General features: G+C 52.8%; 1 protein-coding gene across 7 annotated transcripts in view; it reads right to left on the bottom strand.

The window, feature by feature from the left end:
* The window catches only part of Ablim2 (actin binding LIM protein family member 2), a 121,066-nt gene that overhangs the window by 46,567 nt on the left and 58,888 nt on the right, over window positions 1-15,611 (bottom strand). For 4 of the 7 annotated variants that reach the window (XM_038346913.2, XM_038346902.2, XM_038346901.2 and 1 more), the window contains exons 7-9: window positions 8,604-8,691; window positions 6,174-6,232; window positions 1,067-1,144 (exon numbers count right to left, since the gene is read on the bottom strand). In XM_038346913.2, coding sequence (XP_038202841.1) covers window positions 1,067-1,144; window positions 6,174-6,232; window positions 8,604-8,691 — 225 coding nt within the window. Of the gene's footprint in view, window positions 1-1,066; window positions 1,145-2,552; window positions 2,610-6,173; window positions 6,233-8,603; window positions 8,692-15,611 lie in introns of all 7 variants that reach the window. The other 3 variants (XM_038346906.2, XM_038346900.2, XM_038346898.2) reach the window with 1 other exon arrangement.

Genomic DNA, 15,611 nt, shown 5'->3' on the forward strand with positions numbered 1-15,611 from the left:
GTCAAATGTTAAGCCAAGGGCTTTATGATCACCATGGACCATCCCATTGCGATGTTCTAACTGTTTGGACGAATGGAGCTCAGGGTATCTTTCCCTGACCATCAGTTGATCTTGATCTCCTCTGCCCCATTTTATACGTCCTGCCCCTTGGCTCCTGTAGCTTCCACACTTCATCTGAGAGTTGTGCACATGCTATTCCCACTCATGGAGGTCTCACTCCCATCCAAGTCAGATTCTCTCTTTGGGAGAGGGCCAACCTTCTGTGAACTGTATGCCCTCTCCTACATCCCCAGGTCAGGACTAGAGTTGTCCAGGACTCCACCAGTTTGGTCACATTTTGTCTAAAGCTGAGCAATCAGGCATCTGTACAGACTGGGTGGTAGGGTTGGATTCACCCCAGCTTACAAATGAGCTTTCAGAGGCCCACAGGGGAAATAACTTGCCTCCAATGTGCAGCCAGATTCAGGACCTCACAGGCACTGGCTGAGACTCAGCACAAGTGTCCTCCCAGGGTTCTAGAACCCTCTCCCTCCACACTGTGGTCACAGTGACCCTGCATGGCATATTTGTCTCCTGCCCACCGTGAGGCCTCTGATTCTCACCTGCCATGTGGCCCCTTGGCCCACCAAGGTCTGTCTGGCGCCATTTTACAATACCTTTCTCTTGGGGAGTTGGGCAGGAGCCTTCTGTGCATGTGCGTGGACCTGCATAGCGGCTTGTAGGCCCACATACCGTTCCTTCACATGGCCTTGGCTCACTACCTAGAGACCAGCCATTGCCCTTCTGCAGGATAATGACCACAGCTATGCTCCATGCTTCCCTCTCATCACCAGTCAGTTGAGGACAAATTCCTAGCGGCCTTCCTAGGCCGCATGGATGTGTCTGGGCCTCAGGGTTCAGGTCACTCCCCAGCTCTCTACCCATTTTCCCCCAAGGTAGTGCTGGGTGCCCAGCCTCACCCTTGGAGCCCACAGTGACCAACCTCAGCAGACTGCAGTCCCCCACAGAACTGGCCCAGTGGTGACCCCACCACCACCCCACAGCACTCTCCACGGCCCTTACTTACGTAGATCACACGGCTTGGGGACCCCGACGTGCTGGATGCGGGCACAGAGACAATGCTCTCTGAGGAAGTCCTGGTTTCCTAGAACAGAGTTGTACAGGTTGACCTGGAGCCGTGCTGTTGGGCACCTTCTGGAGGCATCTCCAGGATACGGGCAGGAATGCCAGTGAGCTCGGCAGGTGGAATTTTTCCCCTTTTGTAGGTCGAGGGAAGTCTTGGAACAAACGCATAGGCTTGGAAGAACAACTGAAGACTACAATAAACACAGCAGGCCATGAGTGAAGATAAGGTGTCCACAACCCATCACTCACGAAAAGCTCAGAATGTCCCAAGGGATGCTGGGGTGAGGTTATCATGTCTCTGAGGATGAAGGCAGGTGGGCATGTCTAACAACCATGTCATGCACCATCTCCATGGTGCATGGAACCTCTGCTATTCATTGATGCTTAGTTCCTCTCCTTGGACATGCTCGGTCCTCCAGCCACGCCCAGCAGTTACACCCTCCCCTCTGCCGACCCGGCCCTCAGGCTGTCTCAGCTACTCCTTCCTCCCTTAACCTAGGCTCAGCTCTGCCAGTACCAGGTGATGTGTGATGTCACTGTATAACCAGCTTCCTCCCAGTCTCTGCTGTTGACAGTACCCAACCCTCCTTACACAGTCCTCCTCCTTTCCCCTCTGTATCGCTAGCTCTAGCTCCTCCTTCCCCTCCCTCATACAGATCTCCTGAATGCCCCACACCTGGCTTTCATCCTTACAGGCAAGGCCCATGCCCCCGGCCACTCTAGACCACTTCTCCTGGTCTGGTGCCCCGCATGCCCGTTCTCGTGCCTCCTGCTTGCCTCATCTAAGAGGAACATATTTCCACCAGGTGTCCCTGCCTCTCAGAAGATGAGAGCTCTGACCCCTCTGCCCTGGGCCTCATGTCCTTCCCTGCATATCTTCAGTGACCCACACCACCACCGCCTCTCCTCCACTTTTCCTCAGAAGGCTCTTTTTTTGCCTCCAGAGTCTGTCATGTTCTTCTCCTGAGGCAGTTGACATCTGTTAAGATCCTAGTTTGGTTTTATTAAATTCCCTATGTTGAAGCCCTATCCTGGAACCTCAGAGTGTGCCCGTGTAGAGATGGGGTCCTCATAGAGGTCAATAAGGTGAAATGGGTCACTGGGTGGATCTAAGCCGATCTGCTTGGAGTCATCCTAAAAAGAGTTCAGAACATTAACACACACATAAGCATGTAAGAAAACAAGATGCTGCCACCAACTCCAATCACAGAGGCCTCAGGAGGAGCCAGCCGGCTGGCCATCACCTGCAGCTTTGATCCCTGCCACAGGGAGGCAGGGAATGTGTTGAAACCTCCAGGCTAGAGGAACCAAGCCTGACCTGGAGGAGGCCTCCCCTCCTGAGCTCCTCCTACACTCAGCATGACACCAGCAGGGACAGGCAGACACCAGGACCAGACGTGCCACACAAGGCAGCAGGAGGCACAAACCTGTAAGGCACAGGGCAGGGTGCCCGGGCAGGACTGGCTGCAAACAGAGCTGTGCATCTAGAAGGGAGAGAGGAGGGATGGCGTGAAGCTTGCTCTTTGGATCCTGCCATCCCCTCTGCAGCTCCTGTGCTCTGGACCCCTCAGCACTGAGCTCTGCCACCCCTCGGGGCCCTTAATTTCTCAGCACCTCAGCTTGGGAATACACTGCACTGACAGGTACCCCTCTCTGGTACCACAGCTTTCGAGGCTGATGGGAATGGGATCACCTCATAGCACTGACTGTTCAGTCCTTAGTCACCACATACCTCAGAACTGCTCCATGCAGTGGCCCCCTCATGCCTGTAATTGGTGCCTGTAAGACGGGGTCTGCTCTTCTAGCGGGAGAGGCCTAGTGGGTACTGTGCTCCACTGACCCTGGATGATGCCTGCCTGGCCCCTTCTCTGGAAAGTGGCAAGATGCCCAGATAGGGGCCTGCTATTCCTGGCGTGCACTGCAGACCAATGTGGCATTCAGAGCATTGTCCCTTGGTCATGCCAGGGGAATAGCTGAGCCAGCTCCACAGAGTTGGCAGAGATGACCGCTGCCAGCTCTCTTTGCGCCATGGGCTCCAGCCACTCTGAGCAGAGATGATGTGAGCCCTCTTTAGACTCAGTGCCTAGCTCAGTGGGGGAGGCCAGAGGCCAGAACCTGACTTGCCATCAGCAGAGGAAACAGGAAGAAGAGCTGGGGTGACTGTCACCATGGTGAGAAGATGGGTACTATCCTACCCCCTCCACCATTCCTAACCTGTTCTGTTCCACAAAGACCCACAGTAAACTTCAGTGCCATATTCCACAGGGCCTTGTGGCACTGCCTTGTTCCCACCCACAGAGGTAAGAATAGGACCTGGAACTGGTAGGGAGTCCATGAGCCTCATTTGTTGCCCTCTCCCCAGTTCCAGGCACAGAAAAAACACATAATGGGTGCCAGATGCTGTGCTAAGGATGTCTTGATACCTGTGGGCATTGGGTGCTGTGCTAAGGATGCCATGATACCTACAGGTGCTGGGTGATGTGCTAAGGATGCCATGATACCTACAGGTGCTGGGTGATGTGCTAACAATGCCATGATACCTACAGGTGCTGGGTGATGTGCTAAGGATGCTATGATACCTGTGGGCATTGGGTGCTGTGCTAAGGATGCCATGATACCTGTGGGTTCAGGTTCTGGGTGCTGTGCTAAAGATGCCACAATGCCTGTGGATCTGGGCAGCCATGACTACATCTCTCAATGTTCCCTGCATCTATTTCAGATGCTCAAAACCCTGTAACCAGTGGTTCTCGTTTGCAACATACTCCCTGCCTGAGTAGAGGAAGGACAGCGACATAATTGGAGTGGCTTTCCAAACAGCAAGGAAGACCTGTATTTCTTCCCGCTGGCCTGGCCCTGCATGGATAGACCAATCAGGAGCCAGGGTCTTAAAGGAGAATGAGTCCCCTGAGTGTCCTAGAGATGTCCCAGGGGTCACTTGTTATGGTGACTATTAAGCCCAAGACAGGGAATCCATTTCTTGTCACTGGGTAGAAAGTAGGTTCTGCCTCCACTCAGTGGCAGATTTCAAGAGTCAATAACACAGGTGCCGCCTTCATGCCGTGTTTCTCAGGGACGGGAGTTTTCATAAGCCAGTTAGGCCTACCTGGCTTCCCTTACTCAAGGGCAACTCACACGCGGAGCAACAGAGTGCAGGAGTCTGTCCCCTTCACCCTCAGGTCTGACCAGACATCAGCCAGTCCTAGGAAGCCCGGGCTCAATACCAAGAAGTCAGCTTGTCTCAGGCTGCCCAGGCTCTGTCCCAAATGTTGACTGAAGGAGACAGCCTTTATGTTAAGCTACTCGCTTCTATACAGACCAGAGAGCCCTGGATGTAGGGCCCTCCCACACAGGCCTAGGAAAACAAGGCTTCCTTCTGCCCGTGTCTGGCACATCCATCCCTCAGGGCCTTCCATCTGGCCAGGGACCACAGAAAATGAGGAAGGCTGTTGTCACCTGCAGCTACCCTGCCTGGTCCTTGAAGCTGACTGTGGGAAGGGAGAAGAGCAGGGTACCAGCTCTCTTTCCTAGCTCAGTCTCAGGTCAGGTCACTTCCCTGAGCACACGCATGCGTGAGAGTGTATCTGGGGCCTCTGGGCAGGCCAGGCTCCCTCTTCTGCTGGGTGGTTCGGCAGCACAGGGGACCCTGCAGGCAAAACGGTGTCAGGATCTGTGGTCACGTCTCCACAGATCATGACTGAGGGCAGGGATGCCCTGATTGGCAGATGCATAGTTTGCAGAGAGAATCAGCCACTGACGGAAACAGAGCATACAATGTGCATTACTCATTGGCCTCCTACCTGGAAAGCCACAGCAAAGACTTAATAGGATGTCAGCGCAATGAGGCAGAGTGATGTACAGTCACGGGGGGTGGGGAGGTGCGGGGGTGGTTATGAGCTCCTCACAGCCAATGGCAGGGCTGCTGAGAGGATCCTGGACAGCGCCCTGCTAGCCACTGCCTCCCTGTGCACCTCCCTGTTGCCTGTGTATCCCTCTGCTTCTGTTACAGCCAGACTTCCTCCCCCTTCTCCTCCATCACTTCCTTCTCCTGGGTTTTTCTTCCTCCTCCTCCCACTCCCCTTCCCTCTTCCCCTCCTCCTTCTGCCCTGTACCTTAACCACCCTGGAAATCACTGCTGCTCTTCTCCCAGGGTCTGGGTTTGAGCTCTGTACAGGCTCTAGTGCACCCTCTGAGTGCTGCGCCTCCTTCCCACCCAGCATTGGCTGTTGTCTTGCCGTAATCCTGGTGCCTGGCACACAGCAGGGCATCTAGGGCGCTCAGAGCCCATCCCTTCCTAGAGGCTGACCTTTGCTCTCAGCCTCTAGGAGGCCATAGTTACCTCATCTCAGCAGCAGCTGTGCTCAGGGAGGGCTGACCACACCTGATTATCTCAAGGTATGGGTGACCATGTCAGCAAGACCAACCTGTGCCCTAGGACAAGAGCCTCGGGTTGCAGGGGCTCAACGGATCTGACATGTGAGCTCGAAGAGTCACACTCCTCCCTTGCTGGAGCCCCAGTGAAATCTCGAGCACAGAGCTTACCTGGTTGGCAGTGCTCTATGTGCCCTGTCCTGCATCTGTGCGGGAGGGTGACATGCCTGTCTCCACAGGGAGAAGACAGTAGAAGTTCTGCTTTGGGACTTGCTGTGTATTCTGACCAATCTGCCCTCAAGAACTTGCCCTATGACAGGCAGGCCAGCTATCAGTGAGGGTGTAGGATCTGTTAAGCCCAGGCACAATTTGGGCCCACAAATGTCCCGATGGCCATAGGGACCATTAGGGCTCTCCTAAATTGCCATGGCCATCTGTGTTCACTGACTAGACAAGAAAGTCAGCAGGGCTGGGCCATCTGGTGTCCCTGGGACCCCATTAGACCTGCATGATGGCTCATTGACCTATCTGATCCCCCACCTTGTGGCCCTCTGTCCCCTGAGCTTGGCTGTTCTGCGATGCCTCGGAGAACTGGCTGAGAAGCGTGAGTAGGCTGGCCTGCATCTCCCCCTCTAGCCTGCATGTGGAGAACACACCAGGAAGCCACAAATCTCACCAACCTTGCTCTTGTCTTCAGTCCTGGCTGCTTGCCGACATGCCGGGTGCCAGATAGAGGAGCCTGTGGATAGAGTTCCAGAGGAAGAGGTCAAAGAGCAGTTCTGGGTGCAGTGCCCACGCATGACTACCTGTGCAATACCCTTCCAACAGGCTCCACACCTCTCCATGATACCGAGAGCAGCTTGGCTCATGTGGGGTAGTGGCATGAGGGAAAGCAGAGAACTTCCCAGTGTGGTCCGATTGCTTTTGTGGGCAGCAACACCGGTTCCGAGGAGCCTGGGCACACCGCCCAGCCTAAGCTAGCCAGCAGGGTATTCTTGGAGGTAGCATCAAGTACAGAAGCAGGGGTAGGGAAGAAGCTCTCATGCCTGGGATACCATGAAAGTCATAGCACTACATTTGCCAGAGCTCTCTCTGGTCATAACATCAAAAACCCGCCAGAGACCACCTTCATGGAGAGAGGAGGTATGAGGAACCAAACAGAAGACCTCGGAGTGGCTGGGAATGGTGGGGGTCCCTCACAAGGCCCTGGCCATAGTCTTCAGCTCCCCAGAGGGCACAAATAAGTGTCACTAGCCTGGTCAGACCCTCACTGCAGTGTGGAAAACCCATGCCTGAGAGAGCAGCCTGGACTCCATGCCCACAGTAAGCCCTGGCAGGCCCCACGGCATTGGCTGAACATCCCCGGACTCATGAAGGGCATCTTTGTTTCCAGAGATAAGGACACCTTCATGTGAGCACGTGTCCCCAAGCCACTAGCCAGTGAGCCGTGCTTGGCATTGGCTGGCCCTCTGTCTAAGGGCTCCATTTACATTTACAGTGAGGCCTCTGCAGAGGGCCTCCCACAAAGCAGCCATGCTGGCTGGTCTGACTCTCAGGATCTCCCTTGGGAACAACAGGCAACAGTAGGGATGAGACTGACACATCTGACATCATCCCCAGTCAGGGAATGCCTCAGAAAAGGGAGGCCTGTCTCACACACAGATTGGAATGCCTCTCTGTGGTTACTCAGCATCAGTCTATAGACAGAACACAACACATGCAGCTGCTACCAGCTCCCTGTCCCAGGACCCCAGGAGAAAGAGCAAGTTGCCAAAGAGAGGAAATACAAACAAGGCCACTGATCGTGCCCACCCTATTGCTGGCCCCCGCCCCCCCCCCCAGTCATTCCAGCGTCCAATGGTCACGTGATCTGGGATGAAGTCAAGCCCCTCAAGTCTCCTGCATCTGTCTCTCCTGCTAGCCCTGGGCAGGGGTTGAGGGGTGAGCTCTCTTCTCTTGCTGCATTCAGTCTGGTGAGGACCAGATCACCAGGTTGAGCCAATCCTCTGCCACCTTCAGTTTGAATGTAGGCTCCTGGCGGGCTCTCTGCCTTCCTAGTCACCTATCTACCCTGCAGCTCCAACCTCTCACCACGGCCACGCCAAGCCCACACCTCCTCCAAGCAGCACTCCCAGCCTTCTGCTGGTGTACCTGGGATATCTTGACCTCACAGTCACTCCCTCTGACTAACAGCTCTGGAGGGTAGGCTGACCAAGCTCTTGCACCAGGCCCTGACTGAGCATCTTAACCTAAATGATGTCATTCCCGGTAGAGTTTTGAGATGAAACTATGCTTCCTCTTTGACTTTCCAAGAGACGGGACTGGAAGGGAACAGAGGTAACCTCCCTCTCAGGCCTGATAGACTGGCAAGCTCCTAAGCACCTGTGTGACTTGGAGCCACCTTCAGTTGGTTGCTCTGTCCCCCATACTGCCTCAGGGGGGACAGTGACCTGGCAATGCTGTCACCTCTCTGCCATGAAGGGGGCTAAGCTGTGGCACTGTTTTTTTCCGTTTTGACACTATCATTGTAACTTATTTTTATTTTATTGGGATGGGGGGGGTTGCCGTGACACTCGTGAAGTGTGTGAAGTCAGAGGGTACATTCCAACAGCCAGTTCTCTCTGTCCACCTTTACTTGGCTTCCAGGGGTGGAACTCAGGACATCAGGTTTGTGCAGTCAGGGGCTCCAGCCATGGAGCCACCTCACTGTCCCTATCAATATGAGTTTTAATGGTGTGTGGGCAGGGCTCTAGGGAACACATCGGAAGGCTCCTTTCTCCAAATTTCCCTTTGCCAGTGTTGTGAAGACGGCTCCTTTCCACCCTGCAGGAAGGAAACCTGGTCTCGCTGCAGTGTAGAAGGGGCATCAAAAGGCTCAGGTGGGTCACAACTAAAGTCTTTGAGTCCTTGCGTGCAATGAGGCCTGAGGGCAGCGGTGGGGTCCCTGCTCTTTGGCAGCCCGATCTCACTCACTCGGGTTCACTGACACCCTGGATGGCAGTGTTGCTGACTCGAGATCACAGTCAGTGTGTGATATGCCAGCTCCCAGCAGCACTGTGGGAGTTTTTCACCCCGAGCATAGCATGCAATAGGCACATCCGAATGCTTACCTTGCAGGTACATCTCCTCGCCCTCTGAGAACATCTGGCCGCACCTGACGCATAGCGCGCACGAAGGGTGGTAGTGCTTCTCCCCGGCCTGGGCAAAGCACAAAGCAGGTAAGTGTTGCCAATGCAGTGGGTGCCCACGGGGCCATAGCATGCAGGGTGGGCCTCTGTCCAGTACACACATCTGGGGAAGTGAGCACATGAAAGGCCCAGAAGCCACTGGGATCAAAGATCTGCACAAGCTAGGGCGTATCCAGGGCCTGTTCAGAAGCTGGGAGACCTAGCTCTGCCTGCCTTATCCTTGATCTCTGGAGATGAGATGTGCAGTCAACCACCCCTGGGTGTGACTGTGGACAGGTCAATATAAAAGGAGGGTCTGGTCCCTTCACCTCTGCATGTCCTAGGGGACAAGAAGTGAAAGCAAGGCTTGGAGGGTGTGAAGGGGCAACTTCATTTCTCTGGTGATGGGAACAGAAAGGATAGATTGGGGTTTGGGGGTTTTGGGGGGGGGTTGTTGTTTTGTTTCGTATCTCTGTACTCCTCAGTTCTCTCAATTGGCACTTTCTAGTTCAGTAATTCTTTAAAAACCATTACATTAGATTACAAATTTTAATCCTAAAACAAATAGATTACACTAATTGTAATTTCTTGCCTCCGGTTTACTTCTGCATGGTGCCAAAAAGAGTCCTAAAGTGCTGTTTCCACCATCCTCAACAGTGAGCGCTGCTCCCAGGGTGTGGCAGGTGGGCCTGCAGCTAAATGTGAAAGATGAAGAAGCCGTGTCTCACAGCAGCCTAAAATGGGAAGAGGCTCCACGCCCGCTTCTGAACTTGAATTTTAATTGGCACCTTCCTGAATAAGAAGTGGAGGGGGGCGCTAAGAGCACCTTACCTCACTCACTACCTCTGCCTGTTTTCCCTTGGAAAAACTAGGCCAAGGCCCCTGCTTGTGGGAAAGGAGAATCAAGACTCTCTCTGGTGTGGGTCTTGCCAGCTACTCTGCACTTCCTCCTGGCTATCAACTCAGCCCCCATCCATGCTCATGTCTCTGGCCAAAGGATCTTCAAGGCAGAGAAGAGAGACCCCCAACCATGGTGGCTGACCCCAGTCCGGGTCCCTGCTCATGTTAACTCTGCCACCCGGGTTCCTCTGGACCTCCCAGCCTCACCAAATGGCCTTTTTGCTCCCAAAGCCACCTCCTTCAGAGGAGTCTTCCTGATACACTAATCTCATCCCTTCTGACCCTCATGGCTTGGCGAATATCCAGGCTTCTTCTTCTTCCCAGAACACATTGGGCTTTGCTGGCAGGGCTGGTGCCTGGGCCCTTCCAGGACTGAACTGCTTCATGGGCAGTGGCCATACCCAGTGCCAGCCTGAATGACAGGGTAAGGGTCCAGGTCATTTTGGTGATTACAATAGAGAATGGTGAGTGGGCTGGGGAACACTGTGTTTTGAGTTCTGAGCAAAGGTTGAAAACCTGTAATTTTAGAAAAGTCACTTGATAGCCAAAGTTGATGTTCCCCAGTTCATGACCTTCCTTCCTTCCCCCTGCTCCCCACAAGTCCTCCCAGCAGGCCTGTGACAGCCCCAGGGTAAACAAGCCCTATGTCCACTTGTGAATTTAAAGGGACATAGAACACTGATGGAAACAATTTCTGAGACACTAGGTTCAGGGCTGGAGAGATGGTTCAGTGGTTAAGAGAGCTTGCTGATCTTCCAGAGGACCTGAGTTCGGTTCCCAGCACCCACGCTGGACAGCTCACAATTACCTGTAACTCCAGCTCCAGATTATCCCATGTCCTCTTCAGGCATGCCACACACGTGACACACATGGAGATATAAGCACATTGGGGAGATAGAGGGAAACAGAGAGACAAAGTGACAGAGAGACAGACAGGATTTCCCTCTATAACAATTGCCACCATCCCTGTGACTTGCCATACTGCTCATGTGTGTGTGCGTGTGTGCACACCACACACACACACACACACACACACACACACACACTACCCAGTTCCACACATACTAAGGGTTCAGTTCCTTTATATAATACACTGTGAGTACATTTCAGCCTTCACTGTCACAAGAGCCATGGGGGCAGAGAGGGACCTGAGCAGAGCCATTCGGTGGGCAGACACAGCAGAGCTGGGATAAAAGCCCAGCAGGCCCCAAGTGCATATATTTCAGACTGGGCCTGTGGGCTCCCAACCCTACCTCAAAGTCCTAAACTCCAGGGTGCAGATCACATATTCACATGTCCCCCTCAACACCTCATGCCCTGGACAAAGACAGAGAAGAAGCAGACAGTCTGAACAGTAGGGAAGAACAAGCATCACAGAGGAGCTGGACCCAGGCTTATCGGGTTCATTTGAGAGGGGGGTGGCTGTTCTGGGGTGACTGGAAAAAGTCCACAGAGGCTGGGTGTGTTTGTGGTCCTAGCTTGTATAGTTGAAGTGTGTCCAGGTGCACATGGCCGCTCCTCTCTGCATGTAAGTGTGCATTATGGACACTCAAGTCTAAGAGTTGCACAAACAGACAGAAGACCTAACTACAAGATTCAAACCAGCACAAATGTCAAGAGAAAAGCTCACACAAAGCCCTTATTAGCCTGGATGGAGACTTAGATTGAACAACCAGACCACAAACTAAAGAAGGACAATCAGAAAGCAGATTTCAGCAAGACCTGCCAAAAGCTCCCATTCAGCAAAGGGCACAGGAGGAGGCTAAGAAGACAAGCAGAAGGAGGGGAGGATAGCTTTGCAAGTCATAGATTCAGTAAGGTCATGGGATCCAGAATATATAAAGAACCACTGCCATTCAACGAGACACCACCCAGATAAGAAAGGAACAGCAAACAGCACTTTTGTGCCTGTGGATGATGTTGAGGAAGTGTTATTGAGAATTCTCATCTCCTTGCTGCCAGGTCCAAGTCAGGCTCCTAAAGAGCCTGAACAGATATGGAAGCACGCTATTATTGGAGGGCGAGGCTTTAACCCATCTCTGAATACCTGAGGAACCACAGAGAACACTCACTGCCACAGGGGAAGAGGTGGATGAAGCCATGAATGAAAGGCCACATAATGTGCCTTAAAGAACATTGAAACCAAAGGCAGCTGAGAGAAGATTCTCAAAGACTAGGTGCCCACTTAACCGTGGTGATGTGGGAGGATCTTTCCTTCTATGACTACATCCAAAGACACCCTGGCCACCTCTGTCCTTACAGCTGTCAGTCCTGCCATAACCTGTCGGCCATCGCCCTGCCCAGCACCGAGGAAAGCCACCTAGAGATTATTTTTGCACAGCCAGGGGAAGTGAAGCGGTTGGAACTGTGATGGGCAGCAGGAGAAAGGACAGCATTGTTCCTTACCTCTGAGAACCACAATTCTGTGGATGAGGCTGTCCTTCAGAGATGCCACACTGTGAGCAGCCAACTTGAGAGTGGCTGCCACATTGGGATGAGAGAAAGTTGGGGAAGTGAACCCTGTTCACACCTGAGGTGTCCACTGCTTCCTGTAGGCCCACATGGTTCTGGAAACTCTGGTGGTGGTTGTGGAGGCGGCTTGGGTGGCAATGACCACCTTGGTCATGAAGGAAATGACAGTGACCATTGTATTGGTGGATATAGTGGCAGTGTTGGTGACTCTAATGAGTTTGGTAATGATGGTGGTTTCGGGAGAGGTAGTCCTGGTTCCTCTGGAGAAGGCAGAGGCTATGGTAATGGCGAATGGGGCTATGGTGAGAGTGGCTATGATAGCTTTAAGAATGGAGGATGGGAAGGAAGTTTTGCAATGGCAGTAGCAGCAACTGTGTAGGTGGTGACACCTATGGAGGTGGAAATCACAAAACTCAATCTTCAGACTTTGGACCCATGAAGGACTCTGGAGGCAGGAGCTCTGGCCCTGTGGTGTGGAGGTTCCTAACACTCTGCCAAACCATGAAACCCTGCAGTGGGCCCCAGCAACCACAGTGCTACTGAAGGGGCCAAGGTTCTAACCATTGTCCGGAAAAAGTCTAGCAAGCCAGGAAGGCTAGAGATGTGACAGGGAACACGACTGTGAACTCAGGACAGTACCTGTGACGGGCTGTGTAACAGGGTGTTTGCTTCTGTTCAGGGGGAAGCATGTAGCTCTCAACAAACTGTTTTTGTTTGTTTGGTTGGTTTGGTTTAGTATTTTGAGACAGGGTTTCTTTGTGTAGCCCTTGCTGTCCTAGAGCTAGCTATGTAGACCAGACTGGCCTCGAACTCACAGAGATACACATGCCTCTGCCTCCCAAGTGCTGGGATCGAAGGTGTGCACCACCACCGCCAGCCTTCAAGAGTTTTAATGTCAGGTTTTTTCACTCAGTCAGTTGATTGCCAAGTGTACTGGTTTGATCATGACACCAATTAGGTATGTCTTTAAAAAACAGAGGAAATTGGTTGGAGAGATCTTAAGATCTCTTAAGAGCTTAGGAGGGCTTGTTGTGCATCCAGAGGGGCTGAGTTCAGATCCTAACACCCATGTAACAAGCCACGCATGGTTTCATGTACTCCTCTGGCCTCTGAGTGCAGGTGCAGACAGCCACACACCTCTGCCCATGTATGTAAATACACCATGGGTGGGGGTGGGGCAACTTGGATAGCCACTTCTCCAATGATAAGAAAGTGATGGAGCAGAAGAATGGTCAGTGTCACATGTCACTAACCAGCTCCTGACCTGAGCAGACGAGGTGTCTCATACCCACCAGAGCGGCTGTACGTGTACAAGAACAATCAAGACCATGGGAAGCCTGTGGGGAATTGTGTCCACTCGCTGTACAAACTAGAAATCCACTGCTTGGTGTCTAAAAAAGAGCAAAGACTCCTATGCCCAGTTCGCAGCAACATGGCACACGCTGGTCAATGGCTCCATAGCTCACGCGTGCCCTGTGAAGGAGGCAGTGCGGCACATCCATCCATAGGATGCTGTGTGTTAGAAAGGAGGAGGTACCCACAGGGGCCACAGTGTGGACAGCCTAGAGGAGCCAGTCATGTAAGTTCAGCTGTGTGACTCAGAAATACCCAGAACAGGCAAATCCACAGAGGCAGCCAGGGGCCAGAGCTGACCTTGCCTTGGCCCTTTGACTTGTGAGGACCTTCCTCCCCCCCCCCCCCCCGCTTCTCTTGCTGCTGATGCTACAAACAAAGGGAGCACTAAAGGCCAGTGAAGGTGACAGAGTCAAAGCTAAGTATCCTTGCTGCTGCTGTCACAGCCCATGATCACTGTGTTTCCCTTACAGTGAAGGGTCTTCTAGTCATCTATCCAAGCAGGGTTTCCCACAGGAAGACTAAAGCATCAAGAGCAGGTTGCTTCGGCACTGAACGTCTGTGTCACTACCCCTGTATCCCCAGCAGGCAGATGGCCTAACCCCTTGCCTATTTGGGGCTCAAGATGGCTCAGATTTGAACAGTGCATCAGAAGCCCAAAATGTTTTGGCAATGTGTGGTTTTAGAAAAATAGCTTATGCCTCCCAACAAGCAACTGTCATCTTTAGCAAAACAGACCAAGGCTGGCTATGGAGATGTGAGTAGCTCACAAGGGCACGAAGCTCCTGCTGCCCCAGTAGGGTCAGGCCAGTAGGCAGGGATCCCAGGATTGTCCCCAGCAGCCCTGCAGAAAGGGTCAGCGGCACCAAAGTGGGGTAGAAGCCTCATGCCTTGAGACACTGCCTCTTCTCTGCAGGGTGTAGCAAGGGATCACTCCTCACATGGCCAGCAGAAATCCAGATCTTCCTAACAAAGTCTCACATATCTGAAGCCAGTACCTTCTTCCTCAGACCCAACTTGATAAAGCAAGTTGTCTAGGGACCTGGACATGCCTCCTTCTGCCCCTGGGTTTTCCTTTGGTTTCTCCGTGGAAAGCAGAGCTGGACCTTCAGGTGGCTGCTCGGAGCCCAGGGCATTCCTTGGTCAGTCTTAAAAGTATATATGCCTTTATTCTTGTTTATTTTTGAAATGTTGGGTTTGAACTCAGAGTCTTGCCTTTGCTGGGCAACTGCTCTCCCACTGTACTATATCCCAGCTTTTGGCCTGTAGAGACAGTCTCACTTTGCAGCACAGGCTAGCCTTGAACTTGCAAATCTCCTGCCTCTGCCTCCTGAATACTAGAATTCCAGGTGGGTGTCACCATACCTGGCTTGCAAATTCCTTGTGAATCTCCAAGACTGAATCCAGATGTTAAAAGTCCTAATTGCATGAGGAAATGAAATTTAGAAGGCAAAGAATCAAGACCCAGATCAGGTGCCAGGCAGCCCAGGAATGGCTGATGGCTGCAGCTGTACTGAGTCCCCAGGGCTCTTCCACCTGAGTCCTTGTGGGAACCACTTGCTCCCAAAAGAAGAGCCAAGTTAGCACATGCCCAGCAAAGCCCCAGAGGTCTGGAGTCTCTTCCCAGGCTCTGTCTCTGTCCCAGTGCTTAACCCTCTTACCACACCCCTAGCTCCCCACTTCTCAGGATCTGTTACCAACATATTAGCCCCCACCCAGGTTCCCCTGTCTCCACCTCCCATCTTGAGCCTCACCATCAGCTCCACTTAAGATGCCATCTTGGGAAGCCATGCCATATACCCACACAACCACCCTTAAGGCCCACCCAGGGACGCATCCATGAAAGGTGCTGTGAGAGGGAACACAGGCCCACAGTCAAGCATAATTGCTCCCTGGGGACAGAGAGTTCTGCCAAACACACATGGGGACAGGTGAGGATCCCAGCCTACAGTGGTACACACATTCATGTCTGTATATGTGCTTGTGTGCCTATTTGTGTTGTCCATATGTACATACGTGTCTGTCTCTGTGTCTGTGTGCTTGCATGTGGCATGCTGTGTGTCTGTGCTTTTCTGTGTCTCTGGGTATTGTATCCATGTGTAAGTCGGTGGGTTGCTTCTCTCTCTCTCTCTCTCTCTCTCTCTCTCTCTCTCTCTCTCTCTCTCTCTCTCTCTCTCTCTCTCTCTCTCTGTGTGTGTGTGTGTGTGTGTGTGTGTGTGTAGGTGA

Source organism: Arvicola amphibius, chromosome 1 (assembly GCF_903992535.2).
Source record: "Arvicola amphibius chromosome 1, mArvAmp1.2, whole genome shotgun sequence".
Classification (NCBI taxonomy): domain Eukaryota; kingdom Metazoa; phylum Chordata; class Mammalia; order Rodentia; family Cricetidae; genus Arvicola; species Arvicola amphibius.